We start from the raw sequence: 20,321 nt of genomic DNA on the forward strand, positions 1-20,321 counted from the left end.
CTCGCGGCAGTCCACCTCTGTGACCTTCAAACACAATGTTGTGATTGAATGGTTGTAATTAAAATGTTCCCCTGGTTTTAGCCCCACAGCGCCCTCGGCCTTAGAGGAAAATAAACACACTAAATCGTGTTGCTGGTCTAACAGAGCTTTGTCCAGGGAGTTACCAAATCCCTTTAAGAATACAATACAGATAAAGTCATAAAAGTATGAAAACACGTCAGCGGTCAATATAACAATAAACTGCGCACAGTAAAGCGCCACCATTCAGACAACAGTGATAACAAACAAGACACATTATGCAGGATAACATGATCATCCCTGCTGTGTCAGATGAAAGGTTTGAGTTTATAATCCTGCCGGCTCCTGAGGGACAACTCAGGACTCAAGGACCCGTCCTTGAAGTGCCAGCACTCCATCCGGCCCATCCTCAGGTCAGGAAACACATTACGGATTCACGGCTACTACCATAGGAAGGATATGGAGCACGCATGCAGCCCACTCGCTCGCTGACGCTCTTGCACATGGTCCCATCCACCACGCTGCAGCCTGCCAGGCCGCTTTGATGTGGCTCACAACTTGGGAGTCATTGTTGAAGAGGGTTTTTTTTGTTTTGGCTGGGGCAGCCGCAACTTCATATTGAACAATCACAGGTCATGTTAGCTGAAATCATTCAGTGGCTAAGGCACTCTCCCTTGACTAGCAGGATGAACGCCGCTGCAACAGCTTATTAATCAGAAAGCTAAAGCATTGAGTGGAATACAGTTGGACAAAATTCCTCTTTGCTGTTTAACTCCTGCAGAGAAAATGCTACCTGGAGTCTGAATTAATCCACTTATCTGTAAAAGAATCTAACAATCCTTAATCAACAAAACACACAAGTCAATAATTTTCACTTCAGATGTCTACCACCTACATACTACAGGAACATGGCACTGTAAGGAAGTACCAGTTAGAGGCTCTCTCCATTTTAGGATATTAAGTCCACTATTTCAGTCTGCATATGGAGCAGAGCAAGCAGCTAAAGTGTGTGGTAAACGCACCCATTCGGTGTTGCTGCTGCACAGGAAGAGCATGGGTCCCACTGTGGTCCTGGTCATTGTGCCACTTTTCCAATCAGGAGAGGAGGCAGCGGCATCCTGCTCAGCGCACCCCTGAGGCCCGTCAAGCAGCCGGGACGCATCCCCACTGTCATTCTGTTTATCTGACCTTTCACCTGGCGGGAGGAAACAGGACGTCTGTGCTCTTGTGTGTTTGTGGAGATAACCGAGGGCCAGCCCATCCTCGCAGTTTAAGTGTCATGGATGGCTCATGCATTGAAAAAGTTCCACTCCAGGTGCAGCAGTGTCAGCCCCCCACTGTTGTCTGCTCAAATGGCTCTGGATTCCCATGAATAACCGCTACATAAGTGTTTGTGTTTTGCTTTGATGATGCTCAATGGCATCCTTGATTAGTTCAGTGAAGAATCAGGGACAAAATGTTTATTTAAGAAAGCAAAAGTGATTTGGTTTATTTGCATCAACATGTTTTACAATAACAATTTGGCTTTTTATCATGAAATTACAGGTAATTTCTAAATCTCACTGTTGAATATCATACTCCAAGCACAAAATCTCTTACAACAGCAGCAATGTAAAATGTATTGCATAGATAAAATCCTGCAAAGAATCATATTTCAGTATTAAAATCTATGACAATGATGAAATTGGTCGTCCATGTGCACTGTACAATGTGTGTTAGAATTTAAGAAGAGAAGAACAAATCCTTGGTACAATTATCTAACATTTGTGAATTAATTCACATTTATATAGAAATCAAAACAGTCATGACAAAGAGGAATTGTTGATCGATCACTGTACACATGAAGGCACAACAGTCAGCCAAAAAAATCATAAGGTGCTGTAAAGTTATATCTGTGTGTTACACTTTAAATCAGAATGCACATTCAAAATGAAGACAAAATAGCATCACTGTAGACTATCATACACACTATACACTGCACTACACTTGTGGCAGCATTTATTTTTACATAACATCTCATGGCAATGTGTACTGAAGGTGTGATTGTTTCATTATGATTAAACTCAGAAAGGTGCAATCAAGAGGCTTCACACCGTATTTTCAGTTTAGTTTAAAAAGAATTGCACCCATTTTACAAGTGAACCCAAGGTCGCTCTGACTAGATGAGAATTAATACCTCAGGCTGTTATTTGAAAGGTCTATTATCTAGATCTATTATTGAGATACTTGGTTGAAGACTGTTATTCCAGTGTGCCTGGAAACGTAACTTAATACATTCAAAACCCACAAAAGCACCAAGTTGGTTGAACATACTGTTTTTTTTATGCTTTTCTATCAAGTGCTCTATTGCATTGTGCCATAATGCAAATTCTGCATATGAGCCACTTCAGGACACTGTATCACAGCACAATGGAGCATTATATTTTTCAGAATACGTGACACCACTAAACTAAACATAGCATTTCATGGAATATGATCATTTTCATAGCTTGTGCTCATGATTCATTTCAGATAGAAAAGAAGTGTGTGGCAATGACCAATCAATAAAAACATGGAAACCAAATATCTTAATAGAATAACATCCCAAACAACAGTCAGAATTTTTAAACTCTTATCAAGGCTAGAATGATATAAAACCCTAACGTCAAAAACAGCAGAATTGTCCTTTCAATGGCTTGGTGATTAAAGTCTTTGGTTAATGGACAGCAGCTCTTACATGCTTGAAAGCTTTTGTTGACTGCGCCCTATTAGCCAGACAAAGCGACCGGAGGGTGGTGGAGGAGCTGGATTGGCTGGGGTCTCTGGTTGTTGCCACTAATACAGGGGCTGAAGAAGGGGAAGACCTTGCCCCTGGGCCCACTGGCAAACGAGTACAGCAGACTCATATCATCGGCGTTGTAGAAGGAAACCCTCCTCTCCTCACAGTCCAGGAAAACGCCGACCCTCTGGGGGGGGGAGCTAAGCTGCAGCCTGGTCCACGGCTGGGTGCCGGCCGAGTACTCGTCCCCGTTGCGCAGCCGCAGTGTCCAGTAGCCGCTTTCGGGGCTCAGCTTGATCCGGGCGTGCCTGTCCACTCCCTCGGACGCCACGCCCAGGTCCCACTTAGGTTTGGAGCCCACCCCGACTTCCCAGTAGTGTCGGCCTGACTGGAAGCCCTGGGTGGCCAGAATGTTGACACACTGGAGGAAGCGCTTGGGGTGGGGCTTGTACGGGACAATGCCGTCACACTCGACTGCCGTGGTTTTGTCCCGGGAGACGTAAACGCTTGGGTGCGCTGTGTCGACATCAAAAGTTAATGGGGAAGGACCTTTGGGGTGAAACAATACATCAAGAGTGACGTTAATTCCTGAGCTAAAATTCAATGACATGTCACATTTTAAATTGAAATGATCATTGTCTTGTCACGACTTCTACATCCTGTATGTAATACTCTAGTAATTACTTCATTAATTCCTCCCATTGTTTAGGCAGAACATGCTTTCAGCTCAGGCGTTCTTGTATCTTGTAATGGAGCACATGTGAGGGGAAATTACCTGGCTTCAAAGACGTGAACATCTTTCTCCATGTGATGTACTGTAATGGGGCCATGTATTTGTTGCTGAAAGCGTTTATATCCAGCTCCGGTGCCATATCCACTTGTACACATGGTCTGCTGAAAAAGTAAACACCCATTTAGTTACACAGGCGGTCATTTATTCTCGGCAGAAATGACACCACCTGGACATAAATGGAAATATAAATCAAATGTGACAGGTTCAAAAATGCCCAAAGGAGTCAATTAATCATGACACTAAAATGAATGCTTACCTTAGCTGTGGGAGCTAGAGATAGGGGAACGAAAAAGAAATCATATCAAATTGATGGAAAAGTCAAATTAGACGACACTGAGGGTTTGTATTTAAATTTCAGATGTGACCAACATATTCTAAGCTTGACATTTGACTATAAATGACCATGACTTGGAAGCAGAAAAAACAATTCTGACAAACTTGAATTGCCATCCAAACTTATTTTAGAGCTAAGACTCACCATTGGGAGAATCTACAACTCACCTCAGCCAGTACACCGTTATCAGTGGCAGCGCTGGCCTGCTGGAGGACTCTCATGTTCTGCTCCAGCTCCCTCACTGCCTCACTGCTGGCCTCCAGGTGGCGCTGGAGCTGCTCCAGCACCTCCTCCTGCTCCCTCCTCAGCTGCTCCAGCACACAGGCCTCCTCATCCTGCAGGAACTGCTGCAAAGCTCTGAACTCCCCTTGGACACGAGCCTGCAGCTCTGCTCCAACTCTCTGAGGCAGGGAGAGTCGAATGTTGTCACAGGTACAGGACAAAGGACAACACAGAGCCTCAGGGGCCAGTTGCCCCCACTAAAGTTAAGTTAAAACATAGCATAGATGGAATTTAAGCACTGATAGATTCTGATATACACGGTAGCACGGTACCATGGTAGCAGAACAAAAATTAGCTCCAGTGTAACCCTAGATAACAAATAATTGCAAGCCCCTATTCTGTGGTAAAGCAGGTGTAAATTATACTTGGTCACAGAACTACACACAATAAGAGTACAAAATTAAGGATTGTGTTGATGATGCTAAGTGGCTCGTTCCAGTAAGCAAACTAATAACAGTGGTAACCATGAAGAAAAATGTTTATCTTTGATCGTTGATTGACTGTTAACCATTGTGAACTCTTAATGTCAAAGCAAGTTATGATCTGCCATGAGCAAATTAAGCATCTCTCTACCAAAAACTAGCTAGTAGCTACTAAGTTTCTGGTAAGGACTTCATGGAATAACTTGGGAAGGAGTTATTAATAGCTGATACAACCCAGTGTCAGTGCAGAAAGGCATTTATGCACCCAAGCGCGAGAACATTATGTTTTACACATATCAAAGCGCGCAGTGTCACTACATCTGCAAACACCACCCAATATGCACACAGACATATTGCAAACACCCATTAGGAGGGACATGTACATTCTTATCTGTTAAGTGCTGCCATCCCTTGGGATCACCAGAGGAGTTTACCTTTATGGCATCCATCTTCTCTTTGTCTCTGCGAATAATGTTGATGAAGTCCTCCCTTTTAAGGCGATGACTGTCCAAAGTATCCTTCAGTTGTTTCTGGTGAGCAATATGCAAATCAAATCACTGTGAGCAGAACAGAAATAGCGTAGGAAGAGATTTTCCGGAAAACAACAAGGAATCCAGAAAAGACTGCAAGCATGCCTTGTATTTATGTCCTTGCTGTGGATAAGTCATATATCCTCTCATGCAAAGTAATATAAAAAGGGCGTGGAGGGTGAACTTTGGTCTGAGCAATTCAAATGAGATATATGTTTCAAGTACAACTACTGTGAAACTGTTCAAACAGCGGAACAAACAGTTCTGGACTGCAACAAAGAGAACAATTGTATTTACTTTTAATAACACAAAAGGTCATATGCCAGTCATTTTTAACTTGATACATTTACTTTGGAACACGTGGCTATTTTGGAAAAGGTTACCAAAGTTCACTTAGTAACACAAGACCACAACTAAAGACAAGGGAGGTAAACAGTGGGATCTTTAGAGGATTATTAGAAGCTAAAAACAAATCTGACTTTATGGATAGGCACACTAAAAAAACACAAACATTGTAGATGAGGAGGAAGGTAAGTGAACTCACCTCCAGATTCTTGACATAACTGTCAGAGCTGGTGACCCTAACCTTCTCCACCATGGCTGTCACCAGGTAGTTGGTCTGGAACTGTTTGGTGCTGAACTCCTTGCGGCACTGCGGGCAAGTCACAGGCCCCCGGACCCCCCTCCAGTACCTGGAGATGCAGGATTTGCAGAAGTGGTGCATACAGGCCAGCATCACAGGCTCCCGAAACAGGTCACAGCATATGGCACATGTCAGGTCCTCTCGAAGGCTGCCCTTGTTAGGTGCAGCAGCAGGAGCAGCAGCAGCCATGGTGAAGGGAATTCTTTTCCGAAGTTTACCAATGTGAAAGCAAAAGCCTGAAAGTAGACAGAGGGGGGGCAGAGATAAGCATTCCCTTTTCTGGTGACTGTTTACCTAGTGGCAGAGGGGATTGTTCAGTCAGCTGTAATAGCTGACTGCTAGACTTCACACTCAACTAAACGACAGCAACTTCCTGCTATTCAACATATAAGATTAGGTTATTCATTAGCTACCTATCTCTAGGTCCAAAAGAGTGGGATATGCACCCCCCACCTTGAAGTCTAAAACACTCACAGCAAGTCAGAACTAATCAACTTTTAGCTTACTGGTTGATACCTAGAATACCCTGAAACTATTGACTACTGCAAGGGTAAACTTTAATCAGCTTGAGGCGGGGCGGTGTCAAGTGATAATCACGAGATGTTAGCTTGCTGGTGATTTCCTTTGTAAAACGGGAACGTTTGACCAGATTGTTGGTTTACTGCTTGAAGCAAGCCTGCTAGCGTAGCTACGTAGTACAGCAAGTAAACAAGCTGTTAAAGCGACAACAAACCCAACCTATTAAAAAAAAAAGAAGAAGTGAAATAGTGACTACAATCAACTTGTCACACGTTAGTGAACTTACGTTGTCTGTTGACGGAGAAGTGTGTCCAAATAACGGTACTTCAAAGTCTCTCCATCTGCTCTTAGTTTCAGATCCCTCGGCTGCTGCTGTGGTTGGGAACACAAGGAACACCGTGTACTGCGCATGCCCCGCCTACAAAACCACCTTTGATTGGTCCATATGTTACAAAGCAAACAGTGGGACGTGAGTAATGCAGTTACTTTCTTTTTCTCCTCCACACTACTCATTTTATTATTAGAAAGAAATTGTAATGGGGAAAATATAGTAAAAGACTATCACTATTATATATATTATATATATTTGTAGCCCCGACCTATGTGCCTTTTCCATTTCATTCATTATTTCTTGCCACTCTTACATGGCACATGATAAATGTAGGGTTCAATAGGGAGGCTTATTTGAAATCTGTTGGTCTCTTACCACATGTGGGAAAGGGACATAATGGTCATATAACTTGATCAGAGATCCAGGATCAGCCTACTCTTTTAGAAATATCACAGGCCCACATTATTGTTGTGCAGTCTTTACCTGTCAGTTTTACACTCCTAGACCCATTGACCAGACAGCCTTAGAGAAAAAGAAAAGTACATGCCAGGAGAGATAATTGGAGTATCCCACACTAATGTTTACCATAGGGAGTCCAATCTCCCAACTTCACAGCTGTCCTTTCTTTGAAATCAATATATTTAATTACTAAAGGATTAAGTGCTGTCAACTGCACTGGACTTTACAGCCTCCACCTGTCAAGTTTAACCTCTGAGAGGAATATAACGCTCCAACAGTGAAAGTAAAGAATGAAAGAGGCGCAAATGGGATTTTTCTTTTTGTCTGTCTTTTTGGTCTCCTCTCTCTCTCTCGCTCTCTCTCTCTCTCTCACACACACACACACACACACACACACACACACACACACACACACACAAGAGAAAAAAAGAGAGAGAGAGAGAACAACCTCAGTTTATGCATGGTGGGTTTTGCAGCTTTGCGACATGAGGACGCCATGGTCTCTGATCATTGTCAGCTCAGATCAGTGACACCGCTGCTCTCAGAGGGGCTGCAGAGAAACAGCGATCAGATGGAGAGCTGTGGACCATGAATGCAGGATCCCCAACCATATGGAGGATATCTCACTAATTGGGTACATAAAAGTGGGCACACACAGGTAGATGAGTGGTGTTACATAGACTTATTTTAAAAAACAGTGATTTAACTGAAACTGTGGCTTAAGTGCTCCTTCCCACCCCACTCTGAAACCCGCTCACCACTTTTCACAGCCCTGTCAGGAACAGGCAGTCTTGTCCCAAGGAGAGAAATCCGGTCGTATTTGTAATGTGTGTGATAAGTCAGGCTGAGAGAGGCTGCGACCGCCAACCTTGACTGCAGCATGACCTGGGAGGCGCAGGCCGGGGGAATATCTCTCATCATTGAAAGCATAAATTGAGGCGGAGAGGCAGCGTGCCCCAATCAATAAGGGTAATCTCTGTTGCTGAGTCAATCACAGCACCAATTATCGCGTCATCAAGTAAAATGTCACTAAGAGGATTCAAGGATACAGTGCAGTGATTGATTCCTAGACCAAAAAACCCCCCATCTAGGCTGGGACAGTGACAGGCAACCGCTCGACTGTGAGGGAATAGCAATTTAAGATGGAAAGTGCTTGAATGGGGCTCCAGGGAGACATGATCTCCTGTTCCTTCGCTCGACAATGCACAAAATGCCCTCGATCTTATGATAGTGCGAGGAAAAGGTTCAGCGGGGCTCTCAGCTGCCTTGTTCTTGCCTTTTGTCAACTGACAGCATGTTTCAAGGTCTTCCCTGCTGAGACCACACCGCATTTAGGTGTATGGTATTGGACAGGGTTGAATATATTATATTGGCTAGACATTGTACAGGGTTGCAGAAATGCGGTGTGGTCTCAGCAGGGAAGACCTTGAAACATGCTGTCAGTTGACAATTCATATTTCGTATTATGAAATGTGAACTATACAGACCTTTGGGGCCTGAAAGTCTATGAAAACTGTATTTTTTTTTTTTCAAGATTTTTTTTTTTTTCAAGACTTATAAAACCTCCTATATCTCATTTATTGCAATTGAACTTTTTTATTAGTGAAACATTTCTTCTAGATATATTGAGGCTGCTTAAGATGTTCAAAATCTCAAGACAAAATTTTGACATTTATGGAAATTGCTCCAGGCCCACTGCAGTATAACCTCATTTATCCAAACCCCCTTGGGAGTGGGAATCATTTGGGCAAATGACATGGTCAGAATACTAAAATGTAGTATTCAAATTCCTGACCAAAGCTTAATCAAATGTAATACAATTTAATTAGATGGGTTTTTTTTATCCTCTAGCTCGCTGTAGATAACTCTGAAGAAAATATATTCACTAAGAACTTCTAATCTTTTCATCTATTTTAAGAATTCTTGAGAGCTGACAAAGATGAGCTTGTAAGAAAATATTGGTGTCTTTTTTCCCCCCTGGGATTCAACTGACTTTGACAGAGGTTTCATTGCAATCTTTTCTCAAATAAGGTTCATCATAGCCTTGCTGCACAACAATATGAAATGGTTTTATAATGTACATTTAATATCTACATTTGACTGCAGAAATTAGATCACCTGTGACGATGATTTGACAGCCAGCGCACTTGGATCCAATGATATTGTTTTATGTCAGGATCGACTTTACACCCCGTAATGATCCAAAGTTCATTCAAAGTTGCAAAGTATATGAGAACGCATGTGATGCAATGGATAACCTGTATGAGAATGGAAATAAAACTGCAGAATGGAATAAACTAAAGGAAGTAGGGGGAAGTTGGTGCGTTAAACAATATTAAATGATCCAGGTATTTTCTATTTACTGTGTAATGCGGTGGCAATTATTCATACAGATGCCAAACTTTTAGATTTGATCTGATAAAGGCAAGCTCTGCACACCCTTGCATCGATTTGGACGCTCAGCACTGAAGCCTGTGAGACCTGCCTCAGGAGCGCACAGTCGAACCACAAGATGCGCGCTACAGCTTGGGAGGAGCTTCGGGATTTTCCCCCCTTGTTTCACACCACTCTCAAGTGAAGACTCGTTTGCAAAAGGAGATATAGGGGGAAAGGTGAGTCCATGAATATGTGGATAGCGTACATGTAGACTTAAAACGAATGTTTAGCTTACGAGGCCAGTTTAGTGTCAAAATTCTGCCACTGAGTGGTTAGATAATGTCTCTGTTCTTGTGTGACAATGTGATCTGTAGTTGCTGAAACTATCAGCTACGTGCGTAATTTGGATACGAGACAGGGTGAACAAGTGTCCAAATTACGTACCATAGCGTACTATTTGTGTTGGGGCGATCTGCACCTGTCTTGTCGGTTGCATAGGCTTTGAGAGCTCACTTGGAAATAATTGAATGCGCACTAGCCTTTCAGTAAGTTAAACAAACGGCGAGAAATTACGCACGGACGAGGCACCAGTACCCATTTGATTAGGAACAGTGTATCTCATCATAAATTGGTGGCAGTGCTTATAGTTCACAAGAATCCGGTTATATTCTTGTTTTTTGCTCTAGCAGGTGTAGGATTAATTGTCTAACGTAACACATTCCTCAGTGGCACAAGCTTGCCTCAAAGTAAAATATTAGCATCGCCGATCAGAAATGGGTCCTATGAGAAATTAGTGATGTTTATGTCAGTGCAAAATACGTATGCCACCTGCAGCCTGCCTGATACATTCCTCCTGTCTGCTCCTGTGTGGATTTCTGCTCCTGTGGCAGAGGGTACAGGTAGGCTGTGCGTGCTTGGGGTTGACTGGCAGTGCAGCACTGTAGTTGTTTTGACCACAATCTGTGGTCCCTAGATTCAGAGTTATTCTGCAAGTCATTTCATGACTCACTGTGTACAGTATCTGCTGTTTTCTTGATTTCCTCTCCCTCAGGCCCCACACCTGCTATGTTGTGTATCCTGTATGTGTATCCTATATGGGTCCTTGAGGTGTGCAGCAGTGTAAAATGTGGCAATCCAAGGGCTACTTGAAATAGAATAGTTTTTAATCTCACTAATCTAAATGTAATCTAAAATACACACCAGCAAACAGATCCATCACACACACACACACACACACACACACTGTTTACAACCGGATTCTTGTGAACACACACACACACAGAGTCAGTGCTGCCTAAACCTCCTTGCTGTTTAAAATCCACTGCTGAGAGGACAATACTATCATTGTCCCAAATAGTGCAAATATGACAAGCAACACAACATAAGTACATAAAATAGCCTATATGTTAAATCAGATTAAACTAGGTTCATGGAAAGGCAATGAACTTACTAAACTGGTTCACTAAACCCACACTCTGAGTCTTTCCAGTGGTCTGTCAAAATAGAGGATCCCCCAAAGGACTAAAAGAGTGTTTATCGCCAAGGAGATGACCTCTCACTAAATGGTGTCCTCTTTGCCTCAATAGTTCCCCGAAGAAATCGAGTGTCAGCCACAGAAAATGTGCAAAGTTGATCCAGGTCTATAAACACTAAAGAAAGGTACCACCCAATATTTTCATAAAGTGAGTCTAAAATCACTTACTGTAATTATCATTTCATCTACTTATTAATTATTCAGAGATTTAGCAGTCATTTAACAGTCAGTAGTTTGTCTTTAAACATGCCAAGAGAAGTCGTCCTCTCCATATTCAGCAGGAGCTGTCACAGGTAGATTGATAGGAGTGACAGGATGATGGACTGACAGGAGAGTACGCTGAAGAGGGAGAATATCTTTCACTGGCATACAGTTGTGTAACAGCGGGGCCAGGGTTGGTCTTTCTGTCACAAATTAGGGTGACCACTTAATATTCCCTTTGTGGGATGCAGGCTCAGTGTGTGAACGTCCGCTGACTCTGAACTACATAGTTTGTTTGAGTTGGCTGACTCATCCTGATCACATAGCTTCCTCCCTCATTTTCCCTTAGCCTTTATAATGGCAAGGTGTTCATGTTCCTTTGATAACCAGCATGCCGCAACCAAGCTGGTAGATATATTAAGGGCATGGACAATGCAATGTTCTACAGAGTAATCTGTTTTTTGGGTAGGGGGTTGAGAACAAATGTGTACAAAGAGAGCTGATTTTCTATTGATTCTCATCTGTTCCTGTGATGCCTCTTTAACTTTTCAAGCTGAAATGCTGCATCCACTTGTTCAATCCAATCTTGGGCGATTGTTCTAATAATTAGGCCGTGCATCAGATAATTCTCTTATCTTTTTAAATTGCATTACTTACAAGTTTAAATACTGGATGCCTATTATAACAGCATGACATTTACAACACAGGCTACCCTTTTCACGTGATATGAATAGAATAATGAAGGAGTAATAGCAAATAACAAATCTTTTGTCAGATTTCATTAAAATTTGGATTTAGTTCAGCTCTTGCAGTTCGTTCTGTGTTGAAGAGACAAAAGACCCTGAAAATAAATGTCATGTTTCCATTAAATACATTGCTAATAACTTCAGTGTGTCTATCTAAACACGCTGGGATAGGAATGCCCATATGTACAGTACATTTCACTGAAAGACACTGGGCATAGCACAATGGAAAGAAAGAGAGAAAATGGGCCAAAGGTGGAATTCTTCTTTTCAGTAAATACATTGGAGCTAGAGTTCAAGTGTTTTTCACGCTAACTGCTTTGTTATTTTCTTCAAAAGAGGATCCTATTTCTATGTGGTGTTTCTCCTCAGGTGTTGACACAGCCTCGACCCGGCATCCACAGTACAATGAGCCCCACAGACCCGTCCAACAGCACAGGAGAAGGTGGGGCTAGTGAAGCAGATGCCTCCCAGTGGCATCAGGGGATTTTCGGCAACGACAGCACGGGTTTCCACACGCCTGGTTTCCACACTGACATTACCAAGCACCTCGGGGTCCAGATCACCCTGATCACCGCCTACTCCTTCATCATCCTCCTCGGGCTGCTGGGGAACTCTCTGGTCATCTACATGATTATCCGCTACAGGAACATGCGAACGGTGACCAACTTCTTCATAGCGAACCTGGCCCTGGCAGACCTTCTGGTGGACACTCTGTGCTTGCCCTTCACGCTGGTCTACACTCTGCTGGACGAGTGGAAGTTCGGGGCAGTGCTATGCCACATGGTGCCCTTCGCCCAGGCCCTGAGCGTGCACGTGTCCATCCTGACCATGACTGTCATCGCCCTGGAGCGTTACCGCTGCATCGTCTTCCACCTAGGCCAGCGCCTCACCTGGCACTCCAGCTTCCTCATCATGGCCCTCACCTGGACTCTGTCCGCCGTGCTAGCCGGACCGCTGGCCATCTTCAGGGAGTACCGCTATGAAGAGATCCCGTCCATCAACCTGCGCATCTCCGTCTGCTCCGAGAAGTGGCCGCACGGGACCAGCAGGGACGGAGTCATCTACAGCCTCTCCATGCTTCTCCTACAGTTCATCATTCCTTTAGCCGTCATCAGTTATGCTTACATCTGCATCTGGGTCAAGCTGAAGAACCACGTCAGCCCGTCCAGACGCAACGACAGCGTCAGCCGCCGCAAGAAGACCACCAAGATGCTGGCCCTGGTGGTGGTGGTGTTCGCTACCTGCTGGCTGCCCTTCCATGTGTTTCAGCTGGCCAGTGACCTGGACCTGGTGCTCCGGTTTAAAGAGTACAAGCTGATATACACTGTGTTCCACATTGTGGCCATGTGCTCCACTTTTACCAACCCTCTCCTGTATGGGTGGATGAATAAGAACTACAGGAACGGCTTCCTCATGGTCTTCCGCTGTGAGGATAAGCCAGATACTTTCCACCCTGAGGGCTCCTTCAGGACTCGGTCCCTAAGGGGGCTGACTTTGAATGGTCGCAATGGTGGACATCCTCCCACTGCTGTATGAGATGAAATTTTTAGATTCTTTGAAATATTACACAGACCTCTGGCATGTGGTTTAAAAGCAGCCTTTTGACTTAAATGGTCTGATCTTGAGTACCTTTTATGTCAGTGGAGAGGGCTCAAAGCTTTGCATGTGAAATGCTTTATGTAAGGCTCTTCTTTCCTTTGTGAATGGTACTTGTGCAAATACATGTGTCAAATTGATTCAAATATGTGTTTAAGATGTTTACCAGGGTGTTAAGTAACTCACTAAAAAAAAAAATGTATAATGTGTTTCTTGCAAATGCAGAGCTCTTGTTGGTAAGTGATGTCCAATGAGCTTTGGGGTCATTGCACTTCTGAGGCTGTAAATGTGTGTTCATACCTACTGAAGGGAAGAAGTTATTTATTGTGACTATGAGAACAAGTTTCATTTTCACACTGGCTTTTCTATTTGTTGGTTGTCCAAAACAATGGGATAATTTTCACTAAAATGGCAATGTTGCATTTAGAATTAATTACAATGTTCTAGCAGGTTAACAGTCATGTTTGAAGTGAGAGCAAAGCGCCCTTGATGTCATTATCGCAGAATGTAGGCAGGAGTCACTTGCTTTGAGAACATGTAAAAAGCGTTCATATTGAAGCAGTCATTACATACAATTCTATGTTCATTGCACTCAGTAGTTTGTGTCCTTTGTTGATGGTCTTTTGAATAACACAGACCTGTATATGCTTAAACCTGGTAAAAGAAAGACAGCAAATGGCTTGTGGTGGGAAGACAATACAAAAATAGAAAGAAAGTAAATCTTTACAACACAGTGAGCTAATGGTTAAAGTCCAAAGCATAAACTTGGAGTCTGCATCTTGAACAAAAAAAAATACTTTGAAACAGCGGGTCAGAGTAACATCTAATAAATCATCTTTTAGAGTGAACGGTAGAGGAAAACATTGTGGGCTTCAAACTGTGATTCATTTTACTGGAGAGAAAAAGCCTTTCGGGTTAGTACACTGCTGAACCTCCAGATCCTGCATTAATGATTTCTTGACTTCAGCCTGTGTTGTTTTACAAGTTTAAAACTATGTAATTATCTATCCCTTTATGGTTAAGTTTTTGGGAGGAGCTTGTTACAGTCATTACATAAGCTCTAACCCTTTTATCAGACCAAGGACCCCCAATACACGCATTAGGCTTTTTTTTGTTGTTGTTAAAATTTAGAACAACAGAATAGACTATATAACAATACAAGACTGGGAAGAGGAGTTAAAGGAAAGCACATACCAGGGGGTCACATTAGGCTTTAGACCCACACTGCAGAACTTTGTGCAGAGACCATAAGATGTTTTTAAAAAGACCTGATTTATTGTAGAATTGATTAATTGTCTGACCTCTAGTGCAGAATACTAACGGGGATAATTGTAAAAAAGAGGGTACCCATTATAATGCTTTCCCACTTTGTGCTCAAGTTATATTTAACTCTGCTGTGTTCCAGTGAGTGTTTCCTGAGTGGTACACCTCTCGAGGAGCCTTAGAGGTGCCACTCTCCATTAATTTCTATAGTTTGAGCAATATGAGACACAACATTTGATAAAGAGGTGACAAAAACGACGATTCTGATACTAGAAACGCTTTAATACTACGTGACGTTTTTGCACGGTCGCCTGCTGCCCTCTAGTGTTCAAAGCGGGCTTTGCATTTGCTGTACGTCCCAACCGGATATGCCGTCGATTCTTGACCTTCCTTTTGGCCCAAATCATTTTGACATGTAGCTGCTCGTCTACATTTTTCCTAGCAGGACTAGAAAATGCGAACACTTGTGTTTTGAATGGTGTCGCCATACAGGTAACTATCTGTCTTTACTTTTTAAATGAACTTGCTTAGTGAATATCGGTCAATGGAATTGTGTCAAGTTATGTAATTCATTCACGGCGTTTGCTTCCCCGATAACGTGCTAGGTTAAGCTAATGCTAGCGGGGATGCTAACGTAGCTGTCTAGTACTTTCGGCAGCCTGCGGGACTGCGGACGTGACCGACAACGTTTCAACGCAAGTTTAGACCGGCTGGAAGCAGAAGTGGCTCTAATGTTAGTCACCGTTTATATATTCATCGGTCATTGGTTATAATGTTAGCCAGTTAGCCTGCGGTTAATCATGCCATGCCAGGATTGGTAGCAGGTTAGGTAGTTAATTTAGCTAGTCGAAAGGTTTTGTGCCTTAACTTTTTTACTTAGGTTAGTTAATTGCCAGCTGTCGTTTGAAGAAATTAGAATTGGCGTATCTTCAATCTATGTTTTAGTGCATATCTCAATGTTCAAACTTGGCACCGCTCATTTTTCTCATTCATTTAAGGCCTTCTTGGGGAAACAGTAATGAGTCACAAGTCCCCTACATAAAACCCAGGATTTATTTGTATAATTTGTGCATTTCGAAGTACCCGTGTTTGCTCTTTTCGTTGAGTAAATTCCGATATCGATCGGCGTCCACTTTACAGACTGAACTGAACTCTGTTGCTCCCGATACAGATGGGCTTCACTTGCCCAGACTGACTGAGCTCCAAAACTCTATTAGTCTGTTTTCCAATCCTTCACACTGTTGTCGCAGCCTATATTTGATGTCTTTACCATAACTGCTGTCACCAATATGCACGGGGTCACTGACTGTCCTCTTGCTTTATCATTTGAGAGCTAGGGTTGCATACATCTAGCTACATGTAGCTCACTAACACGCCCCACTTATCTCCACAGGGTCTTGCCAAAGTAAACGGAGGGAACAATGGTGAAGTATTTCTGCTGTGCAGGTTTACTGAAAAGCTCCTGGGACCAAGTGTGTGTTGCATTTTGGCAACGATATCCCAACCCTCACAGGTAATGAGAGTAGATATTTGTGGATAGGATACACTTTCACCTTCGATCTTTGCTTAATCTCCTTTAGCCAAACTGCTATAAATAGTTGAGATTGTGTGTAAACAGTTATATAATCAGACTATCTCTTACACCACCTAACAAGTGACACAGACACAGTACACAGAAAAGTTTGCCTTTTTTTGAAAGCGACATCCTCTCTTCTCCCCAGTAACCATGTTTTGACCGAGGACATCATTTTCCGAGAGGTTACTCCAGCCAACTGCCTCGTTTCCAGACGTCTGTTGACCAAAACTAGCCGGGCGCCTCAATGGATGGAGCGGTACCTCCCGAAGCACATGGCCAGCAAGGCGTACATCATCGAGGATTCGATCGTGGACCCTCAGACCAGGACCATGACCACACTGACGTGGAACATCAGCCACGCTCGCCTCATGGTACCGCGACGCCTGCTTCCACATGCATTCACCAACGCACAAAATATGAACTGGGCTTCATGTTGCTTTTGTTTTGTTTCCCCTCTCTGCCCCAGTCTGTAGAGGAGCGGTGCGAGTACCACATTAACCCCGAGAATGGCAGCTGGACAGAGATAAAAAGAGAGGCTTGGATCTCCTCCAACGTCTATGGGCTCTCCAGAGCTATTCAGGTCAGTGGGCCAAAGGGGAGCACTAGACTACATAACACCCCAGGAAAAGTGGTGTGGGGCTTCCAGGAGGGAGACTCGCCCACATATGTTTCATGCTGTAATTAGTAATAGAATACACAATGTGAAGACGCAACAGCTGAGCAGTTGAAATCGTTTGCCAGAACTTGTGTTGCTGAATGATTTATGACCTGGAATCAGAGACGCCCCTAGCTGCTGTCAACTGTGACTGCTGGGTCAAAAGCTTTGAGAGCATAAGACAGTGAATGAGTAATGATGTGAGCTGTGTTGTCAACACAAGAGGTTTGCCTATCATGATTGACTTCACCTGTGTCCTCATTTTTTCAGGAATTCGGCCTCGCAAGGTTCAAGACCAGTGTTACAAAGACGATGAAAGGCTTTGAATTTGTCCTGGCCAGAATGCAAGGTACATTGTCATTTAGTTAATGATTGTTCCTCATCCAGCTGTATTTGATATAGTCCCTTATCACCATAGCGATGGGTTATTCAGTTATGATGCAGCTATAAATGTAATAAATCCACTGAGATAACTTGAGAAGATTTGATAGTTAATTACCCTACGAATGTGTTTGGGCAATACACTCAGCTCACAGTTTGGTTCAGTAACATTTTGACAAAGTTTTGATGGAGACTGATTTTGCCTAAACCTTGTGTACAAAATATGCAAAACTGTTTTTAAAAATGTTAAATATTCAGTTGATTTGTATGTTCACATTATGTATTGTCCAAAGTCCTAATCATAGAAGCTGTTATTAGAAAGATCAGATATTTGCACTTTATGCTAATGAGACCATTCTTGGAATATTGGTAGTTCACTTAGAAATTGTGTTTGCTCATTTCATTCATCACCACATAAGACAGTAATTATCAAGTATTCAGTCGCCAGCTAAATTTTATGATTTGCATTGAAGAAGACAATCTGAATCTGGGCATCTGTCATTTATTTTAGATCTTTATTGCCAGGAACTCCATAATTTGCATTGAGTATTTGAAAATGACTCAAACAAAGGAATTGCCCAAACCATTGTTTTTGTACATTTTATGCCTCAGGCATAAACAAGGAATCTGCGCTCACCAAATTAGTTCGGCTCCAATGTATTCCATGGACAAGTTCTCAAAATTATGCATTCTCTAGGCCTGAAAATGGGCTCAGGTTATTTGTGAAACAAATGCCACTGAATTTTGTCATCTGTTTGGCATCTGTTTTTTACTGGCTGCTGACTTGCTGCAAAGAAATTCTTCTGAGACGTTGGCACGATGGCACAGTGACTGAAAATGTTTTATCCTGATATCAGTCCTAAAATGCTAAAAAGCTACTTTTTGATACCTTTCTCCATTGAATGAAAGCATATGTTACAATGCAATGGAGTAAATCATTTTCTCTGTGATATTTGTACACGAGTTCTGCTTTTCTAAAGGATGATCAGTTTATTTCCTCAGTACAAATTCCCATAAACAATAAGAAATCACTTTGATTTTTGTTCTCATTTGAAGCAAGCTTTTTGACACAATTAAATAACTTTATAATGACCTAAAATACCAATAACTCCATATGGTAACTATAGGTATCCTTTTTTAGAAGTGCACCAATATCAGGAGTGGTGCTGATACTCAAACTTGGAACAGCAAATTAATCCATCCTGATAATGTTACTTTATTGGCATAAGCTTTGGCACATTAAAATATTTTCCGACTGGTAGAAAAATGCCTGCAGGGTGGCAATTCCTGGAGCTGAGTGAAGCAAACTGCCAGCTGTGCCAACTTAAGGTTTTTCTGGCATGTTGAGAGTGGAGGAGAGGTGAAGCAGCTGACCAAGCCAGCCAAAGACAGCCAGAATAATACCAGAAGTGTAAAAAACTTAAAAACGTCCAAAAACTTTGCAGCAAATATTTCTCAAAAAGTTTTAAATGGCTTGACACTGGTAGGCGAAGCCGACTGACGTGAAGATGCTGCTGTTTGTTCCGCTCACACTCAGCAAGCTATGTCCTCTAGCCAATTTTCTGTTTTATTATTTTCATTTCATTTGATTGAGGATTGTTCTACAGTGGTCAGTGAACAATTTGATCAAATGAATAAATCAACACAAGTGATTCACTTGTTCCTGTGATTGTTTTATAATAGGCCAGTACTAGGCGACATGAATGATGGTTAATTAAGTAGTACTTGGATCAGTACTTGAATGTGAATCTCCTTTTAGTAAATTACTCCGATTGTAAAAGCTGAGAATCAACGCAAATTATACTGATATCATCATTAAAGTGCGTTGTTTATAACATAATTCAAAACTATAAAGGGACAGTAGTGCTTCTACTGAAGTGGATAATTGCACCGTTCCAAGACTGAACCAATATTAACTACAACATGTGATCACTCCTGCAGGTGAAACTCCATCCAGAACGTTGGCGGAAACGGCTACAGAGCGGGCGAGGGAGACGGCGCTGGCAGCTAAGGAGAAAGCCAAAGACCTCGCCTCACATGCCCAGAAGAAACAGTATGTGTGATGTGTTAGAGAAATCAATGGTTCTGTTGCCACTGACACCGGGACAGATTTGCCTTCACCCCCTCTCATGGTCCAGTTTATTATCTGGGGTGAGACAAACTGATCCCGGTGGTGGGCAGACGCCTCTGAGATGGTGGGTGGACCATGAAAGGCCTGAGCTGGGTTCAAGAGCCTGTTCCAGCCTCCTATTCCTCTGTTATACTGATTATACCTTTTGATACTAGAAGACCTCATCCTGGTCAAGTATATACCATAGATACATTCACGACCTGCCTGCATTGATACTCAAGTAGTTCTTGAGTAAGAAGAGAAGGAAAGGAAGCTTTCAAAGGACGGTTGAACGCAGCTCTTGGGCGCCATAAAAATGGTAGTAGCACTTCATCAACCTCGACACCTGCTCCCTCGATCTTTGCTCAACCTCTGTGCCCATCTACAGTACGCCCTATTTACTGTTCTATTACAACACTGAAAGTATTTCATGTTATTTACCTCTCTACTTGACCTATTCTTAACAGCTGCTCACACAGAAGCTGGCATTACCACAGAATAGCTATGATTTATCCAAATTCATGTTGAAAATTTGTGTTGATTTGTTAATGTTTTGTTTTAATCGCATACAATCTCGGTATGTTTCTGTTAGTTCAGCTCACCCAATCTTAACTTGATCCTCGCACCTCGATTCATGATGATATTTTTTCCGATTCAAAATATTTCATTGCTTCAAATTGAAGTTTTTGCTGTGATGATGGGTCCACTTTATTGGCAGTCAAAGCTTGAAAAGGAGTGCTCCGAACTTCAGCGGTTTGGCCTGTCACTCTGCACTTGATATTGTGATAAGACCT

At 42.6% G+C, this 20,321-nt stretch overlaps 3 protein-coding genes across 4 annotated transcripts; 2 read left to right on the forward strand and 1 right to left on the reverse strand.

Annotated features, from left to right (window-relative positions):
- Positions 1-1,544: 1,544 nt before the first annotated feature.
- On the reverse strand, positions 1,545-6,671 carry trim105 (tripartite motif containing 105). Of its 2 annotated transcripts, none has more exons than XM_071923066.2 (7): positions 6,586-6,671; positions 5,682-6,016; positions 5,042-5,137; positions 4,071-4,304; positions 3,826-3,839; positions 3,552-3,667; positions 1,545-3,325 (listed from the first exon to the last, which is right to left on the reverse strand). In XM_071923066.2, the coding sequence occupies exons 2-7, from the start codon at positions 5,967-5,969 to the stop codon at positions 2,766-2,768; spliced, it is 1,308 nt and encodes a 435-aa protein (XP_071779167.1). In that variant the 5' UTR covers positions 5,970-6,016; positions 6,586-6,671; the 3' UTR covers positions 1,545-2,765. The 2 variants fall into 2 exon arrangements, with proteins under 2 accessions (XP_071779167.1, XP_071779166.1); XM_071923065.2 differs by having other exon boundaries at positions 3,552-3,670.
- Positions 6,672-9,656: 2,985 nt separating this feature from the next.
- Positions 9,657-14,108, forward strand: npy7r (neuropeptide Y receptor Y7). Its single transcript, XM_071923069.2, has 2 exons — positions 9,657-9,701; positions 12,316-14,108. Exon 2 carries the CDS (start codon positions 12,352-12,354, stop codon positions 13,480-13,482), a length of 1,131 nt encoding a protein of 376 aa, XP_071779170.1. The 5' UTR covers positions 9,657-9,701; positions 12,316-12,351; the 3' UTR covers positions 13,483-14,108.
- A 1,093-nt stretch (positions 14,109-15,201) lies between these two features.
- Positions 15,202-19,933, forward strand: prelid1a (PRELI domain containing 1a). Its single transcript, XM_071923047.2, has 6 exons — positions 15,202-15,297; positions 16,199-16,318; positions 16,527-16,752; positions 16,848-16,961; positions 17,307-17,385; positions 19,359-19,933. Exons 2-6 carry the CDS (start codon positions 16,227-16,229, stop codon positions 19,478-19,480), a joined length of 633 nt encoding a protein of 210 aa, XP_071779148.1. The 5' UTR covers positions 15,202-15,297; positions 16,199-16,226; the 3' UTR covers positions 19,481-19,933.
- Positions 19,934-20,321: the final 388 nt, after the last annotated feature.

This window comes from Centroberyx gerrardi, chromosome 16, assembly GCF_048128805.1.
Source record: "Centroberyx gerrardi isolate f3 chromosome 16, fCenGer3.hap1.cur.20231027, whole genome shotgun sequence".
Classification (NCBI taxonomy): Eukaryota; Metazoa; Chordata; class Actinopteri; order Beryciformes; family Berycidae; genus Centroberyx; species Centroberyx gerrardi.